Raw genomic sequence first — 27,570 nt, forward strand, 5'->3', positions numbered from 1 at the left:
GCTTCGATGTGGATGGAACTGGAGGGTATTATGCTGAATGAAGTAAGTCAGTCGGAGAAGGACAATCATCATATGGTTTCCTTCATACAGGGGATATAGAAAAATAGCGAAAGGGATTAAAGGGGAAAGGAGAGAAAATGAGTAGAAAAAATCAGAGAGAGTGACAGAACATGACAGACTCCTAAGTCTGGGAAATGAACAAGGGGTAGTGGAAGGGGAGATGGGTGGGGGGTTGGGGTGACTGGGTGATGGGCACTGAGGGGGCCACTTGACGGGATGAGCATTGGGTGTTCTGCTATATGTTGGCAAACGAACTCCAATAAAAAAAAAATACCAAAAAAAAAAAAAAACAGTTGGAGAAATTGCCATCAAAATACTTCTTTTTTTAAATTTTTTTTAAAATTTATTTATGATAGTCATACAGAGAGAGAGAGAGGCAGAGACACAGGCAGAGGGAGAAGCAGGCTCCATGCACTGGGAGCCCGATGTGGGATTCGATCCCGGGTCTCCAGGATCGCGCCCTGGGCCAAAGGCAGGCGCCAAACCGCTGCGCCACCCAGGGCTCCCGCCATCAAAATACTCTTGTGGACCATATATTCAGGAAGCAGAAGGGATATAACATATCCTCTTTGCCACTCTCTCGATTAATCCTACTTCATTCTACCTTTTTGAAAACCTCAATTTATAGAATACATTTATAGGCTACAAATAATATTTAATTATGTTTGCTGAGAAACAGAAGTATTACTCACATCTTAATGTTTTTTAAATTGGGAGGGATTATTCAGTGGGATCCAAAGAAGCTCTGCAGATACTAACAATGAGAGGAATATAATAGTGTTATCGTTATTGTTTGTTCGTGGATAGTATTAGCTTTGTGTCCAAGATGCCTACTCATTTTCCACCTTTGATTTAGATCACAAATTATTATTTAAGAATTAAAAATATACATATATAGTATAATGCAGTACTGAAATGGAAAAATCATTTGAATATACAGAAGATTGTCACATGTCATGCAACCTGAGACCAAAAACACCAAATATCTGGGGCACCTGGTGGGCTCAGTCAGTAGAGCACATGACTCTTGATCTTGCGGTTTTGAGTTCGAGCCTCACGTTGGGTGTAGAGATTACTTAAAAAAATCTTAAAAAAGTAAGAATAAAAAACCCCACAAAGCACCAAACATCTTTTCGAAATCTAGAAGATGGTGGACTAATTTATGTGTCATGAAATTCTCTAGCTAAAGCTTCTGGCTAACTTCCTTAGAGAACTTAATTTATAGTTATACGTATTTTGATTAATGAGAAAAAAAATGAAGCAAAACTCGAGCTTGGAAAACCTATTTATCCAAGCAATATTTCCATTCTTGTGATATGCCAGGTGCTGTTCTGAGAAGTACTGAATCACTGGAGTGTTAGATCTAATTACCAGTTGTCGGAAGTCATCCAGATGAATATTTAGGTTCTGCATGTGAAGAATGCGTATATTCAAATGTTGACCATAATCCTGAAGAGAGAGGCTGTCATATCAATAAATGATGACTAGTTAAAAATGATATTGTGTGATTCCCCCCCTTCTCTGCAGTTATTAAATTATTGTTGAGCTACTAATGGTATTTTAGAATTGGGGAGATTATCTTTGAAATAAGGCTTTACTTCCGCGTTAGTGCAGGCTTCATAATAGAAGAAGGCTTATGTTCCACTGCTTTGCAGCAGTAAATAACTCATATGTTGGATGTAGGTCATCTCTCCATCAATACAAATGGTCAGCAAAAGTCAGACTTCTTGTCATTTGAGTGCCATTTAGTGGTAAAAGATTACCTGAGGGCTCTCCAAATTGTCTTAATTGAATGAAAATATGTGCAAAATTATGTATATGAACAAAACTGATTCCTGCCTATGCCTTTCTGGATTCCTAAGGACATATGGTGAAAAAGAATTATATTACAGGGGTACCTGGATGGCTCAGTGGTTGACCGTCTGTGTGGCTTAGGTGATCCCAGGGTCCTGGGATTGAGTCCCACATTAGGCTACCCTTCGGGACCCTGCTTTTCCCTCTGCCTATGTCTCTGCCCCTCTCTCTGTGTCTCCCATGAATAATAATAATAAAAAAAGTTATTACAGGTGAAATTTGGTACGATGGTGTGAACTTTTTGCTTTGGGATAAGTGAATTGGGCAATAGGGTAAAGGAGTCAAGTGTTTCCTGGAGACCAGAGAGAAGTCAACTTGCAATAAAAAGTTAACTGTGATCCATTGTGGAGCCAAATAGAAAGGAAAAGAAGTAAATAAGATCCTCTATCTGATTTTCCTGAGCTAGCCTAATGTCATGTATGTTCATTCTTTGCTCTAATAAGACCTTTCCTAAGTCAACTTAATAAATTGATAATATGTTATGTCCATGTCCGTTCATTTTATAAATTGACTATTGATATATGACAGAGAATATATTTGTAAACCATATTTTCCCACTTTTTATTTCTAATTGATTTGGGGTATTTTTCTTTTTTTACTGTTTTTTAAGCTTGGTTATAGATTTGAATAGCATAAAAAATCAACCACAGTTATATATATTTTAAAGATTTATTTATTCCTGAGAGAGAGAAAGAGAGAGGCAGAGACACAAGCAGAGAGAGAAGCAGGCTCCTAGCAGGGAGCCTGAATTGGGACTCAATCCCCGGACCTAGAATCATGTGCTGAGCCAAAGGCAGACAGACGCTCAACTGCTGAGCCACCCAGGCATCCCAATAAGCCATAAATATTAGTGGAAATAAGAAAATACTTATTCCTTGAAACTGACTTAATATTCTTCTCTGTTTCAAATTTTGACATTAATATTTTCTGACACAAAGCAGTTCTCTAATTTTCTAATGTCAGCTGGGTGTCCACCTATTCAGTTCCATTCTGACAGTATCTAGCTGGAGTTAGCTTCAGGTCCCTCAAGTTAAAGGGATCAGCCCCACAAATTTGTCCCACTTCAGATCCAACTGCAAATGTGGTACCCAGTTGTGCTTGGCCAATCATGGATTAGAGGGCTCCCAGGATTCCACCCCCAGGTTCAGTTATTTGCTAGAATGGCTCACAGAGCTTAGGAAAACACTTTACTTATGTTTATCATTTTATTGTAAAAGAAACAACTCAGGAACAGCCAAGTGGAAGAGATGCATAGGGCAAGGTATGGAGACAGAGAGAGTGAAGAGCTTGCATGCATTCTCTGAGTATGTCATCCTCCTAGTACTTTGATGTGTTCACCAACCTGGAAGCTCCTGGAAGTCCTTGTTTGTCATGGGTGAGGTGTTGATTATGAAGTTTCATTGTAGGCACAGTTGATTAAATCATTGGCCATTGGGGGATGCAATTCAATTTCTAGCCCTTCTCCTCTCCTTGTAGGTTGAGGGGTGGGGCTAAAAGTTATTCTTATCACTAGGTTGGTTTTTCTGGAGACCAGCCCCCCTGACCTGAAAGTTATGTTAGTAGTAGTGCCTGTTGGGGAGTCCCCTTCCCCTGTCACCATATTGGCATAATCTCTGGTTTGGTTGAAAGGGGCTTGTTATGAGTAACAAAAGACTCTTCTATCACTTGGACTATTCCAATGGTTGTAGGAGCTCTGTGCTAGGTACCTGGGACAAGTACCAAGTATATTTTTTATTATGTCATAGACACTGTAGCAACTCTACCTTGCACATAATAGACCCATAGCTTTGAATCTGTAAGTATTCTAGGAGGGCTAGTCTACACTTACCTATAAAGAAGAATGGGAACTGGTCCCGTTAAGGCAGCAGATGGTTGACTTTCTGTTGTGAATAGGATCAATACGCTCCATCTCCTAGGACCAAAGGTGTACCTTCACTATGATGCTAAATTATCTATGTCTTATAGTTTTCTTTATCCTACCCTACTTATTATTGAAGTTCACGTACCATTGAACTCTGGAAAAGTTAATTATGATTGGTGGGAGTTCTCACTGGCATTTCAGGCAGACAAGGGAAAAAGTTAACATTTGACAAAAATCTGACTTTCTTTTATGGTTAATATTATTCTAAGTAAACTCTTCAAGAAGGAGAAGTCCAATCTGGTTGTTTTAGTGGCTCCTTAATTTGGGTGCTGCTGTGAATACCTTACCTGTCAGCTGAAATGTAGTTTGCCTTGGCCTGTGGCCTAGAGCTGGAGTCAGTGGCCTTTAGCCAAGAACAGACTTGTATTTCTGTTACTGTGCTGCACAAATGTTCTTTCCTTCACATTATGGTGCATACATAAAAGATTTGAGGCACTGAGTGAAGCAATACTGATGGCATAGTAAAAAAAAAAATATGGTTGATGTGCTTGTTTCATTTATGGGGGGGCTGGAAGTGAAAATGGTAGTGATAGGATGTTGTGGGGTTTACCCGGCAGGAAGCATATAATGGCCTGACACCAATGGGTTCCTTTGGTTCCTTGATAGAATTCAAGACAGCCGTTCTGAGAATATCTGCTGTGTTATGATGTGTGTCTCTGTCGGACAGTGAGGTGGGCTGGAAGCTAATTGCATGGGCTCTGGGGTATTGGTGACAAGCAGAACAAGCCTTGTGACTTTCCTTGACCCAGTTTTCATAAGTGTGTGTGTTACGTGCCTTGTCCCACTAGGAAGATGGCTACCAGGAAGTATGAGTCTGTCATGTGAATGATTTTCCAGAAATCCTAATACCTTGCTACTGGTGCATGGTAGGATAGTAATGTGAAACTTTGGGGAGCTGATGAAGAGTGTAAATAGAATGTCAAGGACTCTGATTCAGAGGCAGAGGTCACTACACGGCCTACATATCACAGAAGAAAGGATTATTGACCATCATGTGTAGCAAGTTTTGTTGGTTTGATCAATATAGCAGTTATATCTCACTTGTCTCTGTGGGACCCATGTTAATATATTCTTATCTTAGGGTTTAACATGCCCTGTGAATTTGGCTGAGTTTTAGGTTTAGGCATGACAGATTTATTATTATTAAAAAAAAGTTTTTTTTTAGATTTTATTTATTCATGAGAGTTACATACAGAGGCAGAGACATAGGTGGAGGGAGAAGTAGGCTCCCTGCAGGGAGTGCATTTGGGTGGTGGGTCAGGCCTTTTTTTCTTTTTTAAAGATTTTATTTATTCTAGAAGAGGGAGGGGCAGAGTGAGAGGGAAAAATAGTTTCAAGCAGACTGCGCTGAGCATAGAACTTGACCGCAGGACCCCAAGTTCATGACCTGAGTCCAAACCAAGGGTCGGACACTCAACCAACTGCGTCATACAGGTGTCCCCAGGTCAGGCCTTTCTTTTTTTTTTTTAAGCTTTTATTTATTTATTCATGAGAGAGAGAAAGAGAGAGAAGCAGGCTCCATGCAGGGAGCCCGACGTGGGACTCCATCCCAGGACTGACTCCAGGATCATGCCCTGGGCCAAAGGCAGGCACTAAACCGCTGAGCCACTTAGGGATCCTCCAGGTCAGGCCTGCCTTATGAAGAGAGTTGTGAAGGGCAGTGGTATAAAAGGGAACTCTATACAAGCTGGGGACAAATGAAGAATTCAGAATTATTAGCACATTCTTTCCCTTCTCCCCTAAACTGGGTATGGAGGGGTACTGGCAGTAATGGATGACACCTTTTGGGTACCCATTTGGAACCTTCTCAAGGTGGATGTGTAACTGGAATTCCCACTCTCAGATTCCCATGGAGGCCGTGCTTCCAAAATCATTGGCACATGACTTTTGGAGGGAGGGGATTGTGTTGGATAACCATTTCCTGTTTTGTTGGAGATTAAAATATTGTTAACTTTAGCCTTTACAGACACCTTAAAAAAAATCTCTAAAGATATCATTTGCGAAACATTATCAGATTTTAGGGGTATGGAAATATCCAAGTTGTATGAGCAGATAACATGAAAGTACGTATTTGTATTTTTAAGGCCATTTTACTTGTTCTCTAGGCTTTAGTACCTTTGGGCTTAGAGACCAGATCTCTTTTTAGAAACCTCTGGTATAAGTAGCAGGGAGATTATACTTGAAACAAAATAAATGCTTAATGTAGAAAACTGGAAACACAGAAAAGTGGGAAAAAGAATCACCCCATAATTCTAGCACCTTGAATTAATCACCTGTTGTAATTTTGGAGAATGACCTGTGTGTGCATTATAAATGATCATATGCACATATACTTTACTAAAATAATTCATTAGACGCATTACTTATTGCTTGATTAAAAAAAGGATTTTTACTATTACATTTCTTCACTTCAGTATTTTTCTTTTTTTGGTGGTATATGATTTTTTTTTAAGATTTTATTTATTTAATCATAGAGACACACACACGCACAGACAGAGAGAGAGGCAGAAACACAGGCTGAGGGAGAAGCAGGCTCCATGCAGGGAGCCCGACGTGGGACTCCATCCTGGGTCTCCAGGATCACAACTCGGACTGCAGGCGGCGCTAAACCGCTGCGCCACAGGGGGCTGCCCGGTATATGATTTTTTTTGATGGTAGCATAGTATTCCACCAAATCACGTGTTGTGATTTTTCATCTAACTTTCTTTGCATAATCTTTAACTTCTGAAAGGGTGACTTCTAAGGGAATGGAGTTACTGAATTAATTAATTGTTAAGGACATACTAAGATGTTTGGAAGATACTGTCCTTCAGAAAGTGGTCTAGTTTATATTCACAGCAATAATTTGTTTCTTATTTGGGCTCCATTCATTTGTTTACTGAACAGACATTAAGGATTTATGTGTCAGGTATAATTCTAGGCATGGAGGCAAGTGAGGTATAGAGTTTCTGGGCTCCTGGAGTGTAGAGTGTAGTGGGGAAGGTAGACATCACATAACCACAAATAGATGTAAAAGTACTGCTGTGAAAAGTCCTGAAAAGACTACCTGCTTCTTCATACCCTTGTTAACATTGATATTGGGATTCTCCTTATTTGTACGTGGTATTAGAGGCAAAAATTGAATTTTAATTTTGTGGGTGACCAGAAGAATTGGATGGGTTTTTTTTTTTTTTTTTTTTTTTGGATTCTATGTGTATCCTTTCTTTAGTTAATTACCTGTTCATATTCTTTGTTTATTTTCTAATTGGGATATTTGCTGTCAGATCAATCAGCAAGTCCCTTATTATCCACGCGCCCCTCGCCCCAACCCTTGTCACTTCAGAAGGTTGTGACTTCAGCTGGGGCTGTCGTTTAGACAAAGGCTAAACCTGGGGACCTCACAGGAGAAGGAGGACCATGGAAATCCAAAGCCCAGGTTCTACTTGACAATCTGTTGATTCCATCTGCATGATTGTGTGGAAGAGCATCTCATGTCCTGTTTATTTCAATAAAGTGTTGGCATTTGTGCTGTGTTGGTAATCCTGAATTAGCTGGTGTTTTTGCAGAGTTTGGACTAATCAGGACTTGGCCAGTTTAGCCTGGGGAATTATATTTTTTACTTGGTAGTAGATATCTGGGTCAGAGTCTGATCCAAGTGGGTGGTGTTGCTGGCTTTAAGTAGTTGCTGGCTTAAAGGTGTGGCTACCTATAGAAACTCATAATAGTGACATTGTGCATAATTGAGGCAAAATTCCTGGTGACCATAGAGGGGCATATAATCAGTGTCAGAGTTGATGGTTAGTGAATCAGAGAATAAAGAATCAGTATGAGTTCCTAGTGTTAGGTTTGGGATGTTAGGGCATATTGTGTGCTCCATTCCATGAAACTTGTTAAACTCCCCATTTTACTATGTTGAAAATGAATTAAATTTTTTTTTCCTTCCTTGTTGGATGATCACTTTGGGAGCAAGTTGGGGACTTTTCAGCCTTCAACTCTGTTTGAAGACTTTTGTTAACCAAAGTCTTATAGTAAAATACAGTCTCCAACAAGTAAAATGTTTCTTTTGCCTTTGCCTGGAGTCCATGGCATCTGCTAGAAATTGTTAGGCCTTTGGGTCAGAGCAGTGCCCCTTCAGGCATTGGTAGAGGAATGACAGAATCCTTGATATTCCAGGTTGCAGAAACCTTTCTACCCCAGGAGAGCTGTGTGTAGCATCTGCCAGAGTTGGCAAGGTTGAGAGTGAATTATTTAGGTTCTTTTTTTGGCAGCGGAGCCTCTGAGGCCCAAGCATATCAGATGAGTAAAATGTTTAATGTTTAAGAAGTGCTGGTATTAGTGATCAGCCACCCTGGTTCAGGACCTTGCCACTGTAAACCCAGACACAATTGATAGTATAGGGTAGGGAAAAGGAATGACGGCCGACTCTGTCCTACACAGAAACTCCTTTACCCCTGCCAGTCCCCCTCTGAGGAAGATATGTTAATCCTATGTGGCAGAAATGGGATTGTGCCCAAGAATATATAGGTAATAAGTAGTGGAGCTGAGTTTCAAGACTGGTAGACTGGCTTTACCACTCCATCTTGGTTTTCCTAGCTTCTAATTGAACACCACTGGGCTGCTGGCTTTGGGTAAGAACAGGGATTTTTATTGGCACAGGAGTTAAAAGGAATCTACCAAGCAAGCTGAATTTCTTTCTTTGTTGCTCAGATGTTTTGTTGGTTTAAAGGGTATCAGACACATCCCCCCCCACCCAGTTTTCCCCTTTTTAGAGAATTTAATAATTTAAATTTTCAATTAGGTTTTAATACATATAGATAAACATCACAGTAGTTACCATTTTTTCATAGTTACTATTTACCAGCCATTACATTTTTAAGGTATATGAATCCTCACCACAGCATCACACACCAGATAAGTAAGTGACTGTTTTTATCTTGGTTTTATAGATGTGTCAATTACCAGACCACAGCAATATCCCTGTTTTATCTTTATTGTAATTTCAGTGGTAGTCATTTAGTGTCCAGCAGAAGTAATTTTCCTCCCCTAATTCTACCATTTAGCCTCCTCCTACCACGTTCCTTTTTAATTTTGCTAGGATACCAAACAAAATAGTCTTTGTGGATAGGTCAGCTGCCTTATCTGTCTTTTCATCTGTAGCTTGTATATAACTGTGATATTTCTGCATCTGTGGCTATGTCAATTATTACATTGGACTATCCTAAAATCCATCTTGCACACAAAAGTGTTGAAATGTGTACTAAAAGGATCTACTGGCATATTTTATATATATATATATATATATATATATATATATATGTATATATATATATTACTGTTTCTTTAACTCAGAACAATCCAGTTATTATTTATTTATTTACTTATTTATTTATTTATTGTTTCCTTAATGCAGAACAATCCAGTTTCCAAACATGTTTAGCTATATGGATGAGTAACAGTGTTTTATTGATAAGAGTTTAAGGCTCTAAGTGAGATTTTTTAAAGAAATTTTTGAAACTTATTTACTCTTTTGTATCAAACACTAGAAGAGGAGAGGGACAATATAGTATTAGCTGGAGGTGACCCATTTAATACTTAAGATTGTCTGAGATCCCAGGCTGGAATGGACAAAGTCATTCATTTCTTCTGATTCCAAGTCTAATATCCTTCCTGTCTTATTCTCTTGAGCTTATCAAATAAGTTAGGGCACTCACCACTTTAGTAATAGAGGTAGAGAAGGGAATGAGGGTAAGTTATTGTCTAACCACTTTATTTCCTCATGTCTGAGATTGTTAAATCGAAAGTTGCATAGTTGGAATTGTGTGTTTCTCATTTTATAACCAGTGATCGCAGATAATTTAACAAGTGACTTTGGATACTCTTGTTTTGAAAATGAGGTACTAAGAATTAGAGCCAAAGGAGAAAATAAGAATTTCAGGCAGTCTTTTTCCTTCTGCCCCTGGTAGGATGCTCTGAATCCTGGTAGGTCAGTCACTCCTGTTTTTGAAGGTATTCTGTGAGCAACTTGAGCATTGTAGTGCCACTTTTCACATTTTCCTATGCTGGTTCTAGGAAATCCCTCCTGGGGGCAGTGGAGTTCCTTAAGAGGAACTGATTTTTTCTTTATTTTCTTTTTTTAAAGATTTTTATTTATTTATTTGAGAGAGGGAGAGAACATGAGCTGGGGAGGGGGCACGTGGAGAGTGAGAGGCCTACTCATCACTGAGCAGGGAGCCCAACAGGAGATTCCAGAACCCTGAGATCATGACCTGAGCAGAGGGCAAACACTTAACTGACTGAGCCCCCCAAGCACCCCAGGAGGGAATGATTCTTACTGCATTTTGATGATTCCTCCCTAGCTCCTTTGGCTTGTGAGTAATGGCTTTAAAGACCAACTGTTTAATTTTTATGATTTTGCTTGTTAGTTGGGTGGTAGTTGTACTGGTCTCACTTGAGCTATGTCATGTGTCTGCATTAGGCTAGTAGGTCTGTTGGTGGAGACTACACTCAGTTGAGATGGCTCGGGTCTCTGAACCTCTTGTTGGATGTAGATTATCATCATCAAGGAAACTAGCCTGAGGTGCTTCACCTTCAGACTTGGGTGCTTTCCAAGAGCGTGAACATGGAAGTTGTAAGGCCTCATAGGCCTAGCTCAAGAAGTCCCACAACAACCTTTCTATTCTATTCTTGGGATCACAGCAAGTCTGAAGGCCAGCTTTATTCAAGAAGTAGGGAAATAGACTCCATCTCTTGATAGGAGGAGCAGCAAAGTCACATTGTAAAGAGGTGATTCATTGGTGGCTATCTTGGTGATAATCTACCACATAACCCATAGTGATCCATTAACAGATCAAAAAAGCCACCTTCTAGATGCATCAATTGCACATCCTTCAGGGATCGTTATTGCCCTCAACAATAAGAAATTTTACTGTTATTTTTTCAGATTTGGAGAAATCATTGGTGTTGAAGATATGTAGACTGGCTACAATATTTTAGTGATGGTCTCCATTCTTACAGGTTGGGTGGGAAGACTCTGTTTCTCAGATCCTGACTGTAAGGGTAGCAGAATCTTGCTTTTCTATGATATAAAGGAAATTAAGCCACTAGGTTATATGAATGGGTAGTGCAATGTTCGTAAAAAAAGAAACAAAAAACAAAAAACAAAAACCGACTAATTCTAATTCACTAAATATTTGTTATTTATTTATTTATTTATTTATTTATTTATTTATGATTTTATTTATTTATTCATAGGTACAGAGAGAGAGGCAGAGACACAGACAAGAGGGAGAAGCAGGCTCTATGCAGGGAGCCCGATGTGGGACTCGATCCCGGGTCTCCAGGATCACACCCCAGGCTGCAGGCGGCGCCAAACCGCTGTGCCACCGGGCCTGCCCTTATTTTATTTTATTTTATTTTATTTTATTTTATTTTTAGGATTTCACTAAATATTTGTTGAACTGCTATTTTGCTGTAGCTCCCTATTACAGGTGATTTGTAGAATTGAAAGATAAGAGAGTTAAACATTTAGGACAGAAAATTGTTCACAATTTGGTGATGGGAACAGGCTTGAGAAGGATGGGAGAGGATGACAAGATGTAAGCATAGTGTCTCTCTGAGGACAGACTGGTTTTGATGTTTTGGAAATGAGAAATAGTGCTTAGGAAATGCTACTTTTTCCTCATCTGTGGAAGGTTGGGGTGGGATGTTTTTGGTAACCTAGATTGCAGAGAGTGGTCTTCTTCCGTAGTTGATTGGTAGGTAGACTCTCAGTGGCCCTTGGATGGAATTTTTGACAAAGGTTGAACTCAGCTATTGGGTCAGCTTAGCTGACTATGGAAAATGAGGTTAAAGGTTTGTATTGCTTGTGAAGTTAGTGGAGGGAGAATTATTCTGGGCTCTTTGCTTGCTTAAGGCTAAATGAAGTTGAAAGATGTCTTCCTTCTACCTTCAACCTTCCATGAGTTTGCGAGCTGTTTGCTGGACAGAATAAGAGCAAAACACATGCCCGGGCCTTAGTGGGTGTGCATATGCTTGAACAAATCCTTGTTCTTCAGAATCCTAGTTTGGAATATTCTTGAAGATCCCATCCATGGGATTGCTTCTCTCATGAGAAGTCTGAGGAAAAAGTTGGATATGGGTGATGTGGGAAAGGTTGTTTAAAATTTCTAGATGTTTTCTTAAGACCCAGCTTTGAAACCAGAACTTCAGGGGTAGTGCAGAGAGGTCAGTCCCCTGGTCCTTGGAGTGGCAGAGCAGGGCTGAGCCCCTTCGCTCAGCCTCTGAACCAGCTGTGATTCTGATCCTCCCAGTGTGTTGAACAGATATCCTTATATTCTGTATGAGCCACAGCTTAAGAAAAGTTGGGCAGTCCTACCTAAGGGAGATAGCAGTACCTTGGAAGTATGATGGGATGAGGATAGATACTGTTGTCCTTAAGAGTCAGGGTTTTGGGTTACAGATGGCAGAAACTTATTCTAGCTAATTTACCCCACATCTGAATGTCTGGGGCTATCCATGTGAAATTGATTGTTGGACCAAGCTACTACACCTTTGAAAGCATTTTCTGTATCAGGCACTGACCGTAGTTTTTAAGTATACAAAGACAATCTTCTCTCACAGGAAACTCCTTCCATATGAATAGCTTAAGATGTTGGATCATGGCTGGTTTCTATCATACTGTAGATAAAGGGGAGGCTCTGTTTATCTGGTTAGGAATTGATTATTTGTAGACAGTCTCACCAAAGGGGAAATTATAATCACAAATTTGTAATCTATCTTGATCAATATTTTAATCTCTTAGCTTCTAAAAATCTCCACAGGCCATTTGTAGTATCACTTCCTCCCTTTTGCCCTTTCTCTTTACTGCCCATGGAAGCTGTTGCAGGGTTTTGAAAAAAATCACGTTGCTCTCATGTCAAGCATTTGCCTGTTGTTTTGTCATTAAAAATAACTGAGTTGGCGGGGAAACGAACTAGGGGTGGTGGAAGGGGAGGAGGGCGGGTGTTGGAGGGGAATGGGTGACGGGCACTGAGGTGGACACTTGACGGGATGAGCACTGGGTGTTTTTCTGTATGTTGGTAAATTAAACACCAATAAAAGTTAAAAAAAAAAAAAAATAACTGAGTTGGGATCCCTGGGTGGCGCAGCGGTTTGGCGCCTGCCTTTGGCCCAGGGCGCGATCCTGGAGACCCGGGATCGAATCCCACATCAGGCTCCCGGTGCATGGAGCCTGCTTTTCCCTCTGCCTGTGTCTCTGCCTCTCTCTCTCTCTGTGACTATCATAAATAAATAAATAATTAAAAAAAAATAATAACTGAGTGTGTAGTGACAAGTTGCCTTTAGGGTTTAGGTTTTTGGGGCCCTTGAGAAAGAGAAGTAAAATGAGAAGAACTAGTCCTAATAGAGGTTCTTACTTAGAGAAAGTGAATGGAGGAAGAAGAAATGCTGGGGGGTAGGGGGTGGGGCGTGGGAAGAAAAGAAAGAAAATGCTCATATCTGCAAATAGCCAGAGGTAGCTTTTTTGAGGTATTACAAAAGCTGAGTCTTTCTGTCTCTCCTTGAATCTCACCCTTGACTGACTCTCTGGGCTCTTCCTTCTCCTCCCATGACTGCCTTGAGAGTTCATCTCAAAGTGATCATCCTTCAGAGATTGGGGAGCCCTGCTGGAAGAGCCCATGTAACTTTATCTTACCCTACACCCCCTGTCACCAGTTTTAGGCTCTGAGTCATCTCTTCTTAGGCTGTGAACTTTTATAGAATTGTTTAGTGCATGTTGTTGGTGGACGATCAGAATATATGCTTGGACAGTGTCCAAGATAGTCACAGATGCTTTTGAAATGTGGAGTGTGTTCACACCTAACTTATGTAAGCCACATTGTGTTGCATTTGTGTTGTGCTTGTTCATTTATGCAGGAAATGTCCTTTAAAGGCCCCAAATTATTTTTGTTTAAATGTGAATGCAGTGCTGAGAATCTCTCTGTGTGTGTGTGTGTTTATATACTTATTTTCGAGGAAACCGTTTGAGTAAGCTTTAATTGTCATAATAGATTTTATCTGCCTGCAGAGGTTAGTGAGCCACTGTCCCCTCAAATTGAGCTTTTAGGGGCACCTGGGTAGCTCAGTTGGTGAAGTGACTGCCTTTGGCTCCAGTCATGATTCAGAGTCCTGAGATAGAGCTCCATGTTGGGCTCCTGGCTCAATAGGCTTTGCTTTTTCCTCTGCCTCTGCCCCTCCTTCTGCTTGTGTTCTCTCTCTAGCTCTCTCTCTCTCTCTCTCTCTCATGAATAGTTAAAATCTTAAAAAAAATTGAGCTTTAGAATAAAGGGCCAGTTTTGGTGTTTTTCTTTGGATGATTTTTACAGTGATTCTTTGTTCTGTTATTGTCCTGCCTTTGATCCTGGTGTGTTTTCAGATTTTTACCATATAGAGATCGTGGTGTTTTCACCATCCTTTCACACACCACGTGAAAGGTGGTCACCTTTTGATTTGGGGGATTTGTGGGCATTGAGTTCATTCAGGTTTATGATTACAAAGGTCCTTACCTTAATTTTATCTCTAGAAACTCTGCCCTATAAAGTAATATTCATAGGTCCCAGGGATTGATTAGGACCTGGTATCTTTGAAGGCCACCATTTTCACTTACATCTCACTTACAGTACATATCTGTCCTGTGTACCAATTACATTCACCCTGTTCCAGTGTCCCCCCAGAGCCTTAGCTCATTATAGCATCAGCTTGAATCCAGGTCTGATCTAGACACCATCAGTTCCACAGGGTCTAATCTGCTCATCAAAATCATCCAAGTCACGTATGAGTGAGACAGAGTATGATCCATTGTGACATAAAATTCCTCTCCCTCTGTACTGGAAACAAGACCAGCTTACTTGGTTCCAAAACACAGGGGTCAGGCATTGGAAATCAGTTCTAGAGATACCCATTCAAAACAGGAGAACAATGAAGGAAGAAAGGAGGCAGCAGTTCCAAGGAGTTTCCAAATCTAGCAGGGCAGTTTCCTTTCAGTTGCAGGGCCTGGGGACGGTCTTCTGCTGTTCAATATTTCCTTTTTTTGTTGTTGTTGTTGCTTGCTCTTCCTTTTTTTTTTTTTTTTTAATAATTTTATTTTTTATTGGTGTTCAATTTGCCAACATACAGAATAACCCAGTGCTCATCCCGTCTACTGGGGGTAAATGGGTGACAGGCGCTGAGGGGGGCACTTTCAATATTTCCTGAAGACAAATTTCTAAGAAGTGAAAGAGCATCTTCATGAAAAGTTTTTTCTTGTATATTGCTGAACCTTTCATCAGAAAAAATTATGCTATTTCCTTTTTTACCAGCAACATTTTGTACTAGTGATTTTTTTTTACCTGGTCACATTATCATTGGAAAAAAATTGGTGTATGTATAAAATGAGACCTAAGTTTTGCCAATTTTGTGTGAACAAAACTTTTTTAAAAAGATTTTATTTATTTGAGAGAGAGAGAAGTGTGCCTGGGAGGGGGGTTGGGAAGGGGCAGAGGCAGAGAGAGAGAGAATCCCAAACAGACTCCCCACTTGGGAGTGGAGCTTGATGTGGGACTCAATCCCAGGACCCCTAGGATCATGACCTGAGGCGAAGGCAGACGCTTAGACTGAACCACCCAGGAGGCCCCTCACATGAACAAAACTTTAAACTGTTTTGTTGTTAGTGAATGCCTTTCATAATTTTTTCTCAGTTTTGCTTTACTGTTCATACCCTTGCCAATTTTTCTATTTTTCTTGATTTGTGTGATGTCTTTATATATTTAAAGTTCTTCTCATTTTGTATTGGAAGGATTTTCCCCAGCTTTCACTTAAAATTTGTTTTTTTAGATTTTGTTTTTTGGTAATATACAGTTTGCTTTTTAATACAGCCAAATTTGCTGCAAAACTTTGCTTTTTTGTAGAGCCAAATTTGCTGTTTAAGAAGAGTACCTTTTGCATGTATAGGTTGAATGCCCTTCCTCTACTTGCTGCCAAATAAAACTTAGTTTAAAATAAATATTTGGTACCTGTATTGGGCGGGTTACATGGAAAATTCATGTTGTAATATTCTTACTTCTGAAAATGATGTGTCTGGTCTTCTTGGGAATTCTCGTTATCCTGTAGACAGGCCGATCCCTGAGAGCTGATCCGGGAGTCGCAGCCAGGAGCTCTCTGCTCTTATCCTACGGTCCTGTCCAACTGGTATGTTTGGCACACTCAAACTTGCAAATCTCATTGAAAGCACCAGGCTGAGCAGAATGAGTCCCTTCATACATCTTCCAAATCCACTGGGATGGGAAAGTATTTGGATTGCAGAGGTGTTGTTAGAGAAGGTAGAATTAGGCATAATAAACTGTGAAGAGTGTATTCTGGAAAAAGATATACTACAGCGCTTAAAAACCCAATTCTGTTACAAAGTCTCTATTCAGTAAAATCCCAAAGAAATGTTTTTATAAGATTTATAGACATAGGGCAGCCCCGGTGGCACAGCGGTTTACTGCCGCCTGCAGCCCGGGGTGTGATCCTGGAGACCCAGGGTCGAGTCCCATGTCGGGCTCCCTGCATGGAGCCTGCTTCTCCCTCTGCCTGTGTCTCTGCCTCTCTCTCTCTCTCTCTCTGAATAAATAAATAAAATCTTAAAAAAAAAAAAAGATTTATAGACATAGAAGAAACATGGTCAGTGGGTAAAGCATGTTAAAAAACATGTTGTGGTCTGATTTTAATTGTAGAGAAAAAAAATGTGTATGTATAGAAAGTAGTTTCTAGGAGACAATGATTATTTGGGGATAATTGGACTTAGAAATGTAAAAAAAAAAACCCCATATATTCTGTAGGGTTTATATTGTCTTTTATCTTTTCTGAATTTTCTGGCTTTTCTATACCGGGCAAGTTTTGTTTGTATAATATAAAACACTGTTACCTTCCCTCCCTACTCCCTATCCCAAAGAAATGGCTCCAAATAAATGATTATTTGAAATACCTGTGTTATGAACTTGGTTGACAGTGCCGTGATTTTTTTTTTTTTTTAGTTATGATTGCAGACTGCTTCAGATTCTTTATTCAGTTGTTAATATTGTATTTGAGGGAAAATAATTTTTATTAAATAAAGATGTTGAAGTGTAACCCTGGAAAGGTGGTAATATTTTAGTATTTTTCAGTGTATCTGCCAAAGTGAATGATTTTTATAGTGGTGGTTTCTTTTGCAAAAGTGTTAGCATCTCTGAACGATATAAACCTGAAGCATTGTTTTCTATTGATTTGGAGGATAATGGGTGATTTGTGGTTAATAATAACTTTAGATCCTTTTTATTTACTTTATCTTAAAGCTGAGAAATTCTTTGTTGCCTTTCAAAATATGATATTAACTATATGTTAAAACAAATTTTTTCTGCTTTTTGGTGTGAATTTCTTATGCCCTCAGATTAGTGTCTGTTTTATAGTACTTGAAACTTTTACTTTTTATTTGTTATTTCTTAGGTAAACGCAAAGCACTGAAGTTGAATTTTGCAAATCCACCTTTCAAATCTACAGCAAGGTTTACTCTGAATCCCAACCCTACAGGAGTTCAAAACCCACACATGTGAGTATTCCTGGTAATCAACTAAAAGGCTCAACTCAAGCAGAAGTTTGAAAGTTATTGTATTTTATGAATTTTTCCAAGTCGAGGGATTGGTATTTCCATTGTCTTATGGGCCATTTGACACTTGGTCTTAGCCAAAAGGCTGAGAAGAGATCTTTTATGGGCCATTTGAAATAATTACTACTTGAACTTAATTAGAAAGCTATTGATTCTGTGGTCTGAAGTAGGTGAACACAATTTTCTTTGTTAAAGTTTACTTGAAGGGGAAAAGAGCTGAAAATCCAGATGTATTAGTATCTTTTCAGTTTTTCTCTTGCTGAACTCTGAGAATATTGTTTAGACCTGTCCTTCTGGATCTCCAGTTAAATTGTAAGTGGTATTTAGGAAACATTACTCTCCTCTGTAGATCTGCACAAATCATCCCCATTTACCAGGTGATAAAGTAGAGTGTCATTTACCCTTTCTGGATAAATGACATTCCTGTAAGATTTCCATGTCACAGTAAATTGAGAGAACATGTACATGTATAGGTGTCAGTGATTACTTTTAAAATGTATTCTATATATACATATATAATATATATATGTATTTATTTATGTATGTGTGTGTATTTTCCCTAAATATTTTTTATTAAAATACAAAAATGATATTTTAGCATCTTGCTGAAGGTCAAAGTATTAGAAACATCTGTTAATTTAAAATAATACCTTCAGATTGATATTTATAGATCTCTTGAACTGCAGTGATGTATTAAATAATGATGCCTCCCCACTACCCCCCAAGACCTATCATGAACACAAACAAGTCAAAGCCAGTGGGTTTGCATTTATACTCATGTTCATAAAGATAATTTTTACCTAGTTCTGGTATCAAGAACAATAAAGCAAATGGTGGAAGGTGTTTAAAAAAAAATGGTCAGAATATATCATCTTGTAGTTTTTAATAATTATAACAAAATAATTTTTATTCAAGCCTAATTAGACTACAAATATATTCATGCTTACCCCCAAAGGCACACTTCTTGCTGTTTCCTTTCCTCATGATGTCTGACATGCATTGTATTTACAAACAGTAACAAATTTGTAGAAGGCAGTGTGTCTCACAATAGGAATGCTGAAAATATATTGTGATTTTTAAAACATCGGTGTGTAAAAGGGAACAATGTGGATGTGTGTGTATATGTGATTAGGCTTTCGCCTGTAACTTGAAAGCAATAAAAAACTAAAGTAACAGTTCATTTGCCTGGGAATAGTGTTTGCTAATTTTATTAGACTGGTGTTCATAATGAGATTTGTTGTCGGAGCTCAGCTTAGAGTCCTAGCCTTTTTATCTCCTCTGAAACATCAAGTGGGGGCTATACTGAGGAAGGAAACTCTTAGTACCTCTTAATTAGTCAAAGCTCTGGTGGCAAGGAAACATTCTTAAAAGAACCTCCTTCCTCATTTCCTAGAATTTCTAGTGAAAGCTAGTACAAAGTAATTCTTGAACATGGTCCATGTTTATTACCTTGGTTGCTAGCTGAACCACATATAAAGGATATGTAGTTATTGCCAAACTTAGTAGCTCACTCTTCTTTCTCCTTCCTTCCTTCCTTCCTTCCTTCCTTCCTTCCTTCCTTCCTTCCTTCCTTCCTTCCTTCTCTTTTTTTAAAAGTCCCCTTGGACACAAGGACAACCTGACTTAGATTTAGAACTGCAAAAACATTGATATCATTTGTACCCTCTTCCTTTGAGAGTATCATGTATTAGGGAATTCATGGACAAATCTTTTTTCTTTTTCCTGAACAGTAAACTGGGTTAAAAAAAACCTTTTTTTCCAAAATTTGAGTTGATCTTTTTTTTTTGTTTTTTAATTCTACCACTTCATAGTATTCCTATAACCAGCTAGGTTTCCTATCCTTTATCAATTCCCAGCAGATGTTAAAAGTTTGAGAGGACATGGTAATAAACATTTTTACTTTATGGTAGAATCTTTTGATTTGATATGTTAAAATGTTAGACCCAGACTTTGAATTTTATGGCACTGGTCTGTTACTATGTGTATCAGGGACAGGTAACTATTGGTTGAAGATAATTGTTTCACTACTCAGGGCAGCATATCTCCTCTACTTCCCTACCTCCTTTCATAAAGGGATCTTTTTGTCTTCTTCCTCTGAGTTGTACCATCAGGCACTAAAAACCACTGTCAGTCACTGTTTAGGGTAGGTAGTTTGCAATTAGAAAATATAACTTGCAGTATGTGAGTGTTTGAAAAAAGATACCTCTGTGTCACTTATATGTATTTCCTTCCTCTAAAATTTCCTTGAACTTTAGTTAGAGATATAAATAGAAAACTTGCTCATAAATTTTGAAAAGATATGATGAAATGTAAGCAACTAATGAAGTTAAGATATGCCCCAGGAACTACTTTCACATCCATCTAGCATTTGATGTCTCCTGGGTGCAGATTCTGTAGACAATTTAAAATTTTAAGACCGTGTCTTATCTTCTGAGAACCAACAGTTTAAATAAAATTCTAAGAAATAACAGCTGGGTATAGCAATTCAAGACGTGAGGCATAAGGTAATACAGATTGAATGTCAAATGAATGGTGCAGGCGGGGGTAAGATTACTTTAGGATAAACAACTTGGGTGAAACATTTCACAGAAAAACAAGATTTGAATTGGGTTTTGAAAGCCACTTTGAGAAGGGAGAATAGCATTCTGGTGTGTGGAAGTACAAGATAAGTTTAGGGGACTATGTGTAGATCTGTTTAATTATAGCAGAGATGTTACTTACAGATTACCAATTTCTATCCCTGGAAACAGCAATTTTTTCTTTATTCTTGGTGTTCTGTAGTTATATGAAGATAGATCTAGGTCTGGATCATCCTTCTGTGCACGATAGGACCATTTTAGTTTGAAGATTTATGTATCTGTTTCTGAGAAAATTTCTGCTTTTGATTGATTCCTTCATGTTTTTCCTAGTCTTCTGTTGTTTGGACATTGGACGTTCTAAATTTCTTGGGTCTTTGACTTTTTTTTTTTCATACTTTTTATCTCTCTGTTTTCTATGTCCTAGGTCTGTCTGTTTCCTTCCTTCCTTCCTTCCTTCCTTCCTTCCTTCCTTCCTTCCTTCCTTCCTTCCTTTTTCCTTTCCTTTCCTTTCCTTTCCTTTCCTTTCCTTTCCTTTCCTTTCCTTTCCTTTCCTTTCCTTCCTTCTCCTTTCCTTTCCTTTCCTTTCCTTTCCTTTCCTTTCCTTCCCTTCCCTTCCCTTCCCTTCCCTTCCCTTCCCTTCCCTTCTCTTTCTTTCTTTTCCTTTCTTTCTTTTCTTTTCTTTTCTTTTCTTTTCTTTTCTTTTCTTTTCTTTTCTTTTCTTTCTTTTCTTTTCTTTCTTTTTTCTTTCTTTCTTTTTTCTTTTCTTTTCTTTTCTTTTCTTTTCTTTTCTTTTCTTTTCTACCCTTGTGTGACTAGGGTGGGGAGGGGGGTGAGGGAGGGGCAGAATGAGAAGGAGATAGAATCTTATTAAGCAGGCTCCATACCCAAGACAGATGAGCATGATGCCATGCTCAGTCTCAAGACCCTAAGATCATGACCTGAGCCAAAGTCAAGAGTTGGATGCTTAACCAACTGAGCCACCTAGGTGTCCATTTTTTTTTTCTGATCCTTTAATGAAATATTCTATTTTGGTAGTCGATTTTAACTTATGGATGTAAAATCTAGAATTTTAAAGTTCTTTTTTATCTGCTGGGCAATCTGTTTCTTCAAGGGTCAGTTTTTCATTTATCTTTTCTTTCTTCATTGTATAGTTTTTTTTTTCATGTGTCTTTTAATTCTTGGTTGTCCATTGATAGTTGAGGATAAGAAGATTAGAAGGCTGATTGGTAGCTCTGGTATAGGTGGTCAACCAGACCAATAACTGGTCACCAGTCAACTGGTGGACTTGACCACTTGACCAACTTGACCACTTCTCTGTGAATGGTTTGAGAGCTGGCTGTTAGTCCAGGAATATTCAGATGCCAGGAGGAGTAGGGCCAACATTCACCCTAGAAGGCCTTCTTTTATCTAAATAGTATGTTTCTTTTCCTTAAAGACATGCTCTCTTTCTATTTTAGGGGAAAGGTAGAGAGAAAGGGAAGAACTTACTAGACCTTTCTTACAGAAAGAATTTCAATGAACTCTTCTGCTTCTGGACATTCATGCCTTCGACTTTGCATCCTCTCTATGGTTCTGCTGGGACCATTGTTAATTTCTTGTCTCTGCTGCATGTTCCCCTCGTACTATGTGTTATGGATGGGACTTTTCTCTATTACTGTTTCTTTTCTTTTCTTTTTTTTTCCTTTAAGGGAAATTCTCTCTCTCTCTCTTTTTTTTAAAGATTTTATTTATTTATTCATAAGAGAGAGAGAGAGAGAGAGAGAGGCAGAGACACAGGCAGAAGGAGAAGCAGGCTCCATGCAGGGAGCCTGACATGGGACTTGATCCCAGGTCTCCAGGATCACACCCTGGGCTGAAGGCGGCGCTAAACCGCTGAGCCACCTGGGCTGCCCTCTCTCTCTCTTTTTATTAAGTGATGGGCAGGGTTCAAGTTTAAAGAAGATGAAGTGATTTTTGTGGTTTTTTAAGATTTGATTTTTAAGTAATCTCTGCATCCACTGTGGGGCTCCAACTCACAACTCCAAGATCAAGAGTTGCATACTCCACTGACTGAGCCAGCCAGGTGCCCCATTACTGTTTTTTTTTTTTTTAACTGCTTATTATGATAAGTTGCAAATATATCCAGAACTAGACAGTGATAGATGATTCTGTACCTATTTATCAATCAGCTTTAGAAGCTCCAGTAGTTAATGTGGCCAGGATTGGTTTTATCTGTTCCTCTATCTTCCGTCTTTTTAACCAAACCTCAGACATTTTTCTACCTATAAATATTTTGATATGTATTTCTAAAAGATAAGGACTCCTTTTTATTTATTTTTATTTTTTTAGATTTTATTTATTTATTCATAAGAGACACAGATAGAAGCAGAGACATAGGCAGAGGGAGAAGCAGGCTCCCCCTGGGGACCCTGATGCGGGACTTGATCTCAGGGCCCTAAGGATTGTGACCTGAGCCAAAGGCAGATGCTTGATCACTGAGCCACCTAGGTGCCTCAGAGCTCCTTTTAAAAAACATAATCACAATACCATTATTACATTTAAATAATAAGTAAGATTAATAATTCTTTAATATTGGGCAGCCTGGGTGGCTCAGCGATTTTGTGCTGCCTTCAGCCCACGGCCTGACCCTGGAGACCCGTGATCAAGTTCCACATTGGGCTTCCTGCATGGAGCCTGCTTCTCCCTCTGCCTGTGTCTCTGCCTCTCTCGCTGTCTCTCGAATAACTAAATAAAATCTTTAAAAAAAATTCTTTAATATCATATAAGTAGATTACTTCACAAAAAACATTTTTTAAATGGTTTGAAGCAAGATCTAAACAAGGTCCTCTAGTACAGATGGCTGGTAAGTCTGACACTTTGGAGTCCCTTCTTTGGGGGTTGATTAGTTTTGTTTTGCACATTTTTGTCTGCTTTTAGACATTCAGAAGTTTGCTAAAATCTGTTCCTTCATTGTTTTTCTTTTTTTCATCATTCTTTTCCCATGAGTCCTTAGAGAATGAGATAACCTGAACCAGAAAACACAGGTTCTTAATTATCACTGGTTAAAATTATAAAATATTTCCTACACATTAAAAAAAAAAGTAATAGAGACTTTTGTACCTACTACCTGGATGTAGCAGGTGTTAACATTTTGTCCTTTGGCTCTTTAAAGATTAAGCTGTAAAAATAAAGAGTGTAAGGCAAAGCTAAAGGAAAAATGTGTGGCCACCTTTTGATTTCTGTCAGGATTGCGTATTGTAGGTGCTCTAGGTCTCTCTGATGCCCCAGGGGTTTTGTTATAAATATGGCCGACTTGTGCTACAGTTGTGTTCTTTATATAAATTTGACATGAACAGAAGTTAGATATTTTACTATTAGATCTGTGCTTTCATCATGCTGGGTAATGTGCAAGTGCCATCAGTGCACTGAATCATTGGGAATATACCAAATACAATTGTTATCCTGAAAGAAGAGCTGTTTTATCTTTACAACATATCAGAATTATATCAGAAGAAACACTAGCTTAACTGCTGGTAATTGAAATAAATAATGATGAGGACAGATGCATTATGGGGCTTGAGCTAAACATTTTGAAGCCGTATGTTCTAACTTTAAAGGAATCTCTTTGTTGAGACCAAGAAGATCTCTGGGATCTCTTTTATCTTCATTACATTCGAGCACAAAAAGGCTCAGTTGTGCTATAGAACATCTAGGAAACAGTTTTAAAGCCCCCCAGTTAATAACTAGTGGTGTTCTTAATTTCAGGATAGCTCTACTCAGTAGAGCTTTATTGTAAAGCATAGAATAGCAGTTACAAGTTATCTAGCCATTATTCCTGGTTAAATTATGGATACCTTGTATTTTAAATTTTTTTTTTTTTAATTTTATTTATTTATGATAGGCACACAGTGAGAGAGAGAGAAGCACAGACATAGGCAGAGGGAGAAGCAGGCTCCATGCACCGGGAGCCCGACGTGGGATTCGATCCCGGGTCTCCAGGATTGCGCCCCGGGCCAAAGGCAGGCGCCAAACCGCTGCGCCACCCAGGGATCCCCGATACCTTGTATTTTAAAGTTTATTCTTTTGGATTAACCATTTTAATTAATATTGAAGTCCTGGTTTCTAGCTCAGCATTATCATCATCATCTCTCTGACCTTGAGTGTATCACTTAGCACTTTGATGTCAATTCAGGTGTTGAATTAGAATAGTGACTTTCATTCTTTTCTTTATTTTTTTGAAAGAGAGAGGGAGTGGGAGGGGAGGGGCAGGGTGAGAAAAAATCTTAAGCAGGTTCCATGCCCAGTGCAGAGCCCGACTTGGGGCTCTGTCTTATTGCCCTGAGATCATGACCTGATCAAGAGTTGGATGCTTGACTGACTGAGCCACCCAGGCACCCCATGACTTTCATTATTTTAGATGGTGAATTAAAGGAGGGAAAGAAAGAATTAAGCTGGTTTTGTGCTACTTTCTTCGCATAAAATGTTATGGACAAGCCTCATAAGCTAAGTGTTTCTGAGGTGGGAGAAGGCTCTGTAGTTTTAACTGCCCTCATTCCCTAAAATAGCCCCCAGGACATCTCTGGTTAACTCCTAAGTGTGAAAACCATGAGTCTACATGAGCTTAAAAGTTTTTTTTCCCATTTCTGATGTTTTTAAATGCATTGGTAGTAATTTGGAATCTCTATACTTCTGTGGTAGAGCACTTTCACAAAATGGCATTAATGGTAGAAATATTTGTAGCTACAAATTAGTACTCCAAAATTTAAAACACCAAATGTGTTAAATACTATGGGATCTTTTAATTTTTGGCTGGTTTAGATTTACTGCTGCAAACTTTTTCTTTCTGACTCTCTGTTCCAGGTATATATAACATAACATTTACCATCTTAACCATTTCCAAGTGTGCAACTGAGTGGCATTAAGTATATTCACTTAATTGTGTAGCCACCATTACCATCCACCTCCAGGACTGTTTTCTGCAACTGAATGTGTATTTGTTAAACACTAACTCCATATCCCTATTCCTGCCAGCCTTGGTTCTACTTCATCTCTGAATCTGGTCACTCTAGGCACTTCATCCAAGTAGAATTATACAATGTTTGTTCTTTTGTGTCTGGCTTACTTCACTCAACATTATGTCTTCACACTCTTCCATGTGTAGTATGTGTCACAGTTTCCTTTTTAAGGCTGAATAATAATGTTTTTATATATGCCATTTTGTTTATCTGTTCATATGTTGATGGACATTTGAGTATTTCTACATTTTGACTCTAGTGAATAATCCTGCTGAGTGAGATCATTTTGTAGAGCTTACATTATTTTATTTCTTAAAATTCAGAGGTATTTAATCTTTTCCTCAGTCCCACATCCTACCTTGATTCACCTAATGGTTGTGGTATATTTCTTAAGCTAGAGATTCATGGGAGATGGGATTCTCAACAGAACATAGTGGTAATAGCTGTGGTTGAACTGATTCTCTGTGTAGGCCCCTCCCCGCCGAGATTCACTAGTATAATTCTCCTCAAGATGGATGTTTATAGCTGAGATACTGATGCTAGTTCTGGAACATTTAAAGAAATTAATAGTAAGTGCTGTTGAGTTGCTTGTCTACTAAAAATGAATTTAGTTGTGATGTTCTAAAGCATCTTTGTTCTTGAATCAGAGACAAGCTGACATGGAAAGGTGTCCCTGATTCTTTAACCTATAGAGCTGCAAAGCTCTGTTCTTTAGAGAAATGTCTGATTTCTTTGTTTCTCATGAGCTTTTCAACTGTTTCTGATCTGGCAGCAAGACTTTGAGTTCTGATTTAGTTCAGAATGTTATAGAGGTCCTTTGCCTTTGTATTGTAGGCATATTTCTGGAAACTTCTTTGTTAATAAGGAATTATACTATTTAAAGGAGACAGCATATCTTTTCAGAGTGTTCTTTTTTATTATCCCTTATGACTAAGTATGATTACATTACTGTTCTTGAGCAAATTTATTTTCCTCAGAGTTAATAATTGCCCCATTTAATGGGTCACTGTAAATCTTCTCTTAGCAGGGGATCCCTGGGTGGCTCAGCAGTTTAGCGCCTGCCTTTGGCCCAGGGCGCGATCCTGGAGTCCCGGGATTTGAGTCCCACGTTAGGCTCCCGGTGTGGAGCCTGCTTCTCCCTTTGCCTGTGTCTCTGCCTCTCTCTCTCTCTCTCTGTCTATCATAAATAAATAAATCTTAAAAAAAAAAAAAGAAAATCTCTCCATACTCAGTTTTTTTTTTTTTTTTTTTTTTTCTTTTTTAAGAGTTGTCTATCCAACCATAATCTTACTGTGATCTGGAATGGTTGCATGTTAGGCCTGTTTCATACCTATTGGCATTGGTTTGTGAATGCCTATATTATTCTCCTGACTTTGATTCCCTGTCTTGGGGATGTCATGTCTTTCTTTGGTTTTTAGTTTCCCTCCATTTTGAGGAATTATCTCTTCCAATGGCTTCTTGATATAAGTATTCTTTCCTAGTAAGTATGGTTTTGGGGGCTTTGCATGTCTGAAAATGCCTTTAACCCTTTTGATACATTAATAACTTTTGGCCTTGGAATTCTGGGGTAGAAATTGTTCTTCAGAGTTTTGAAGGCTTTACTTGCTCTGATGTTTTAGCCTTCCAGGGTTACTATTAAAAAGTTCTATGCCAGGGCACCTGGGTGGCTCAGTTGGTTGGGCGTCTGACTCTTGACGTCTGCTCAGGTCATGATCTGGGGTGGTGGGCTCGAGCCCTGTGTCGGGCTCTGTGTTCAACATGGATTTGCTTGTTTCTCTATCTGTCTCTGCTCCTCTTCTCTTTTTCTCTTTCTCTCTCTCAAATAAAATCTTAAAAAAAAAAAGTTATATGCCATTGTGATTCCTGAACTTTGGAATATGACCTATTTTTCCCTTTATGGATGACTGTAGTGTTGGTTTTTTTCCCTCTGTGTTGAAATCTCATTTTTCTGCCTTGGTTTTATTCTCCTTTTCTTTTCTCTTCATCATTTATTCTTTCCTTCCACTGAGCTTTTGGTATGGTCTCTTTTAAACCACTGTCTTTCATTGTAGAATGCATGATTTATTCTTCTCTTATTCTCTTCATTTTCTCTTTTCCAGGAGCTCTCCTACTGGAACCCCACTACAGGCTTTGGACCTCTTAGTGTGAGCCCTTAGTTTTCTTAAACTATTCTCTCCTTCAACTTTCTATGTATTTTCACTTTTTTGTTCTTGTCTTTTTTGATCCTTGTTTGTCTCTCTTTCTCTCTCTCTCTCTCTCTCTCTCTCTCTCTCTCTCTCTCTCTCTCTCTCTCACACACACACACACACACACACACACACAAAATGAGGCAACCTCCAAAAGTTGATTGGAAACTTTGTGATTTGATTGGTGGAATTCACGGTGAGGTGAAAGAGAGAGGTTCAGTTGTTTCCTTTGGAAGATTCCCAAATGTCAGATCTAGAGGTTTTTTTCTCTTTTCTCATGGGCAATTCTCTCTCCTTTTCCTCCCCGTGTTGGGGGTGGAGTGAAGAGGGGATTAGCCTGGGTTGCTGAGAGAAGGCATGT

At 38.8% G+C, this 27,570-nt stretch overlaps 1 protein-coding gene across 1 annotated transcript in view; it reads left to right on the forward strand.

Annotated features, from left to right (window-relative positions):
* The window catches only part of MAP2K4 (mitogen-activated protein kinase kinase 4), a 133,175-nt gene that overhangs the window by 20,266 nt on the left and 85,339 nt on the right, over window positions 1-27,570 (forward strand). The window contains exon 2 of the mRNA XM_041770275.1: window positions 17,291-17,393. Within this exon, the coding sequence (XP_041626209.1) occupies window positions 17,291-17,393 (103 nt within the window). The remainder of the gene's footprint in view (window positions 1-17,290; window positions 17,394-27,570) is intronic.

This window comes from Vulpes lagopus, chromosome 10 (assembly GCF_018345385.1).
Source record: "Vulpes lagopus strain Blue_001 chromosome 10, ASM1834538v1, whole genome shotgun sequence".
Classification (NCBI taxonomy): domain Eukaryota; kingdom Metazoa; phylum Chordata; class Mammalia; order Carnivora; family Canidae; genus Vulpes; species Vulpes lagopus.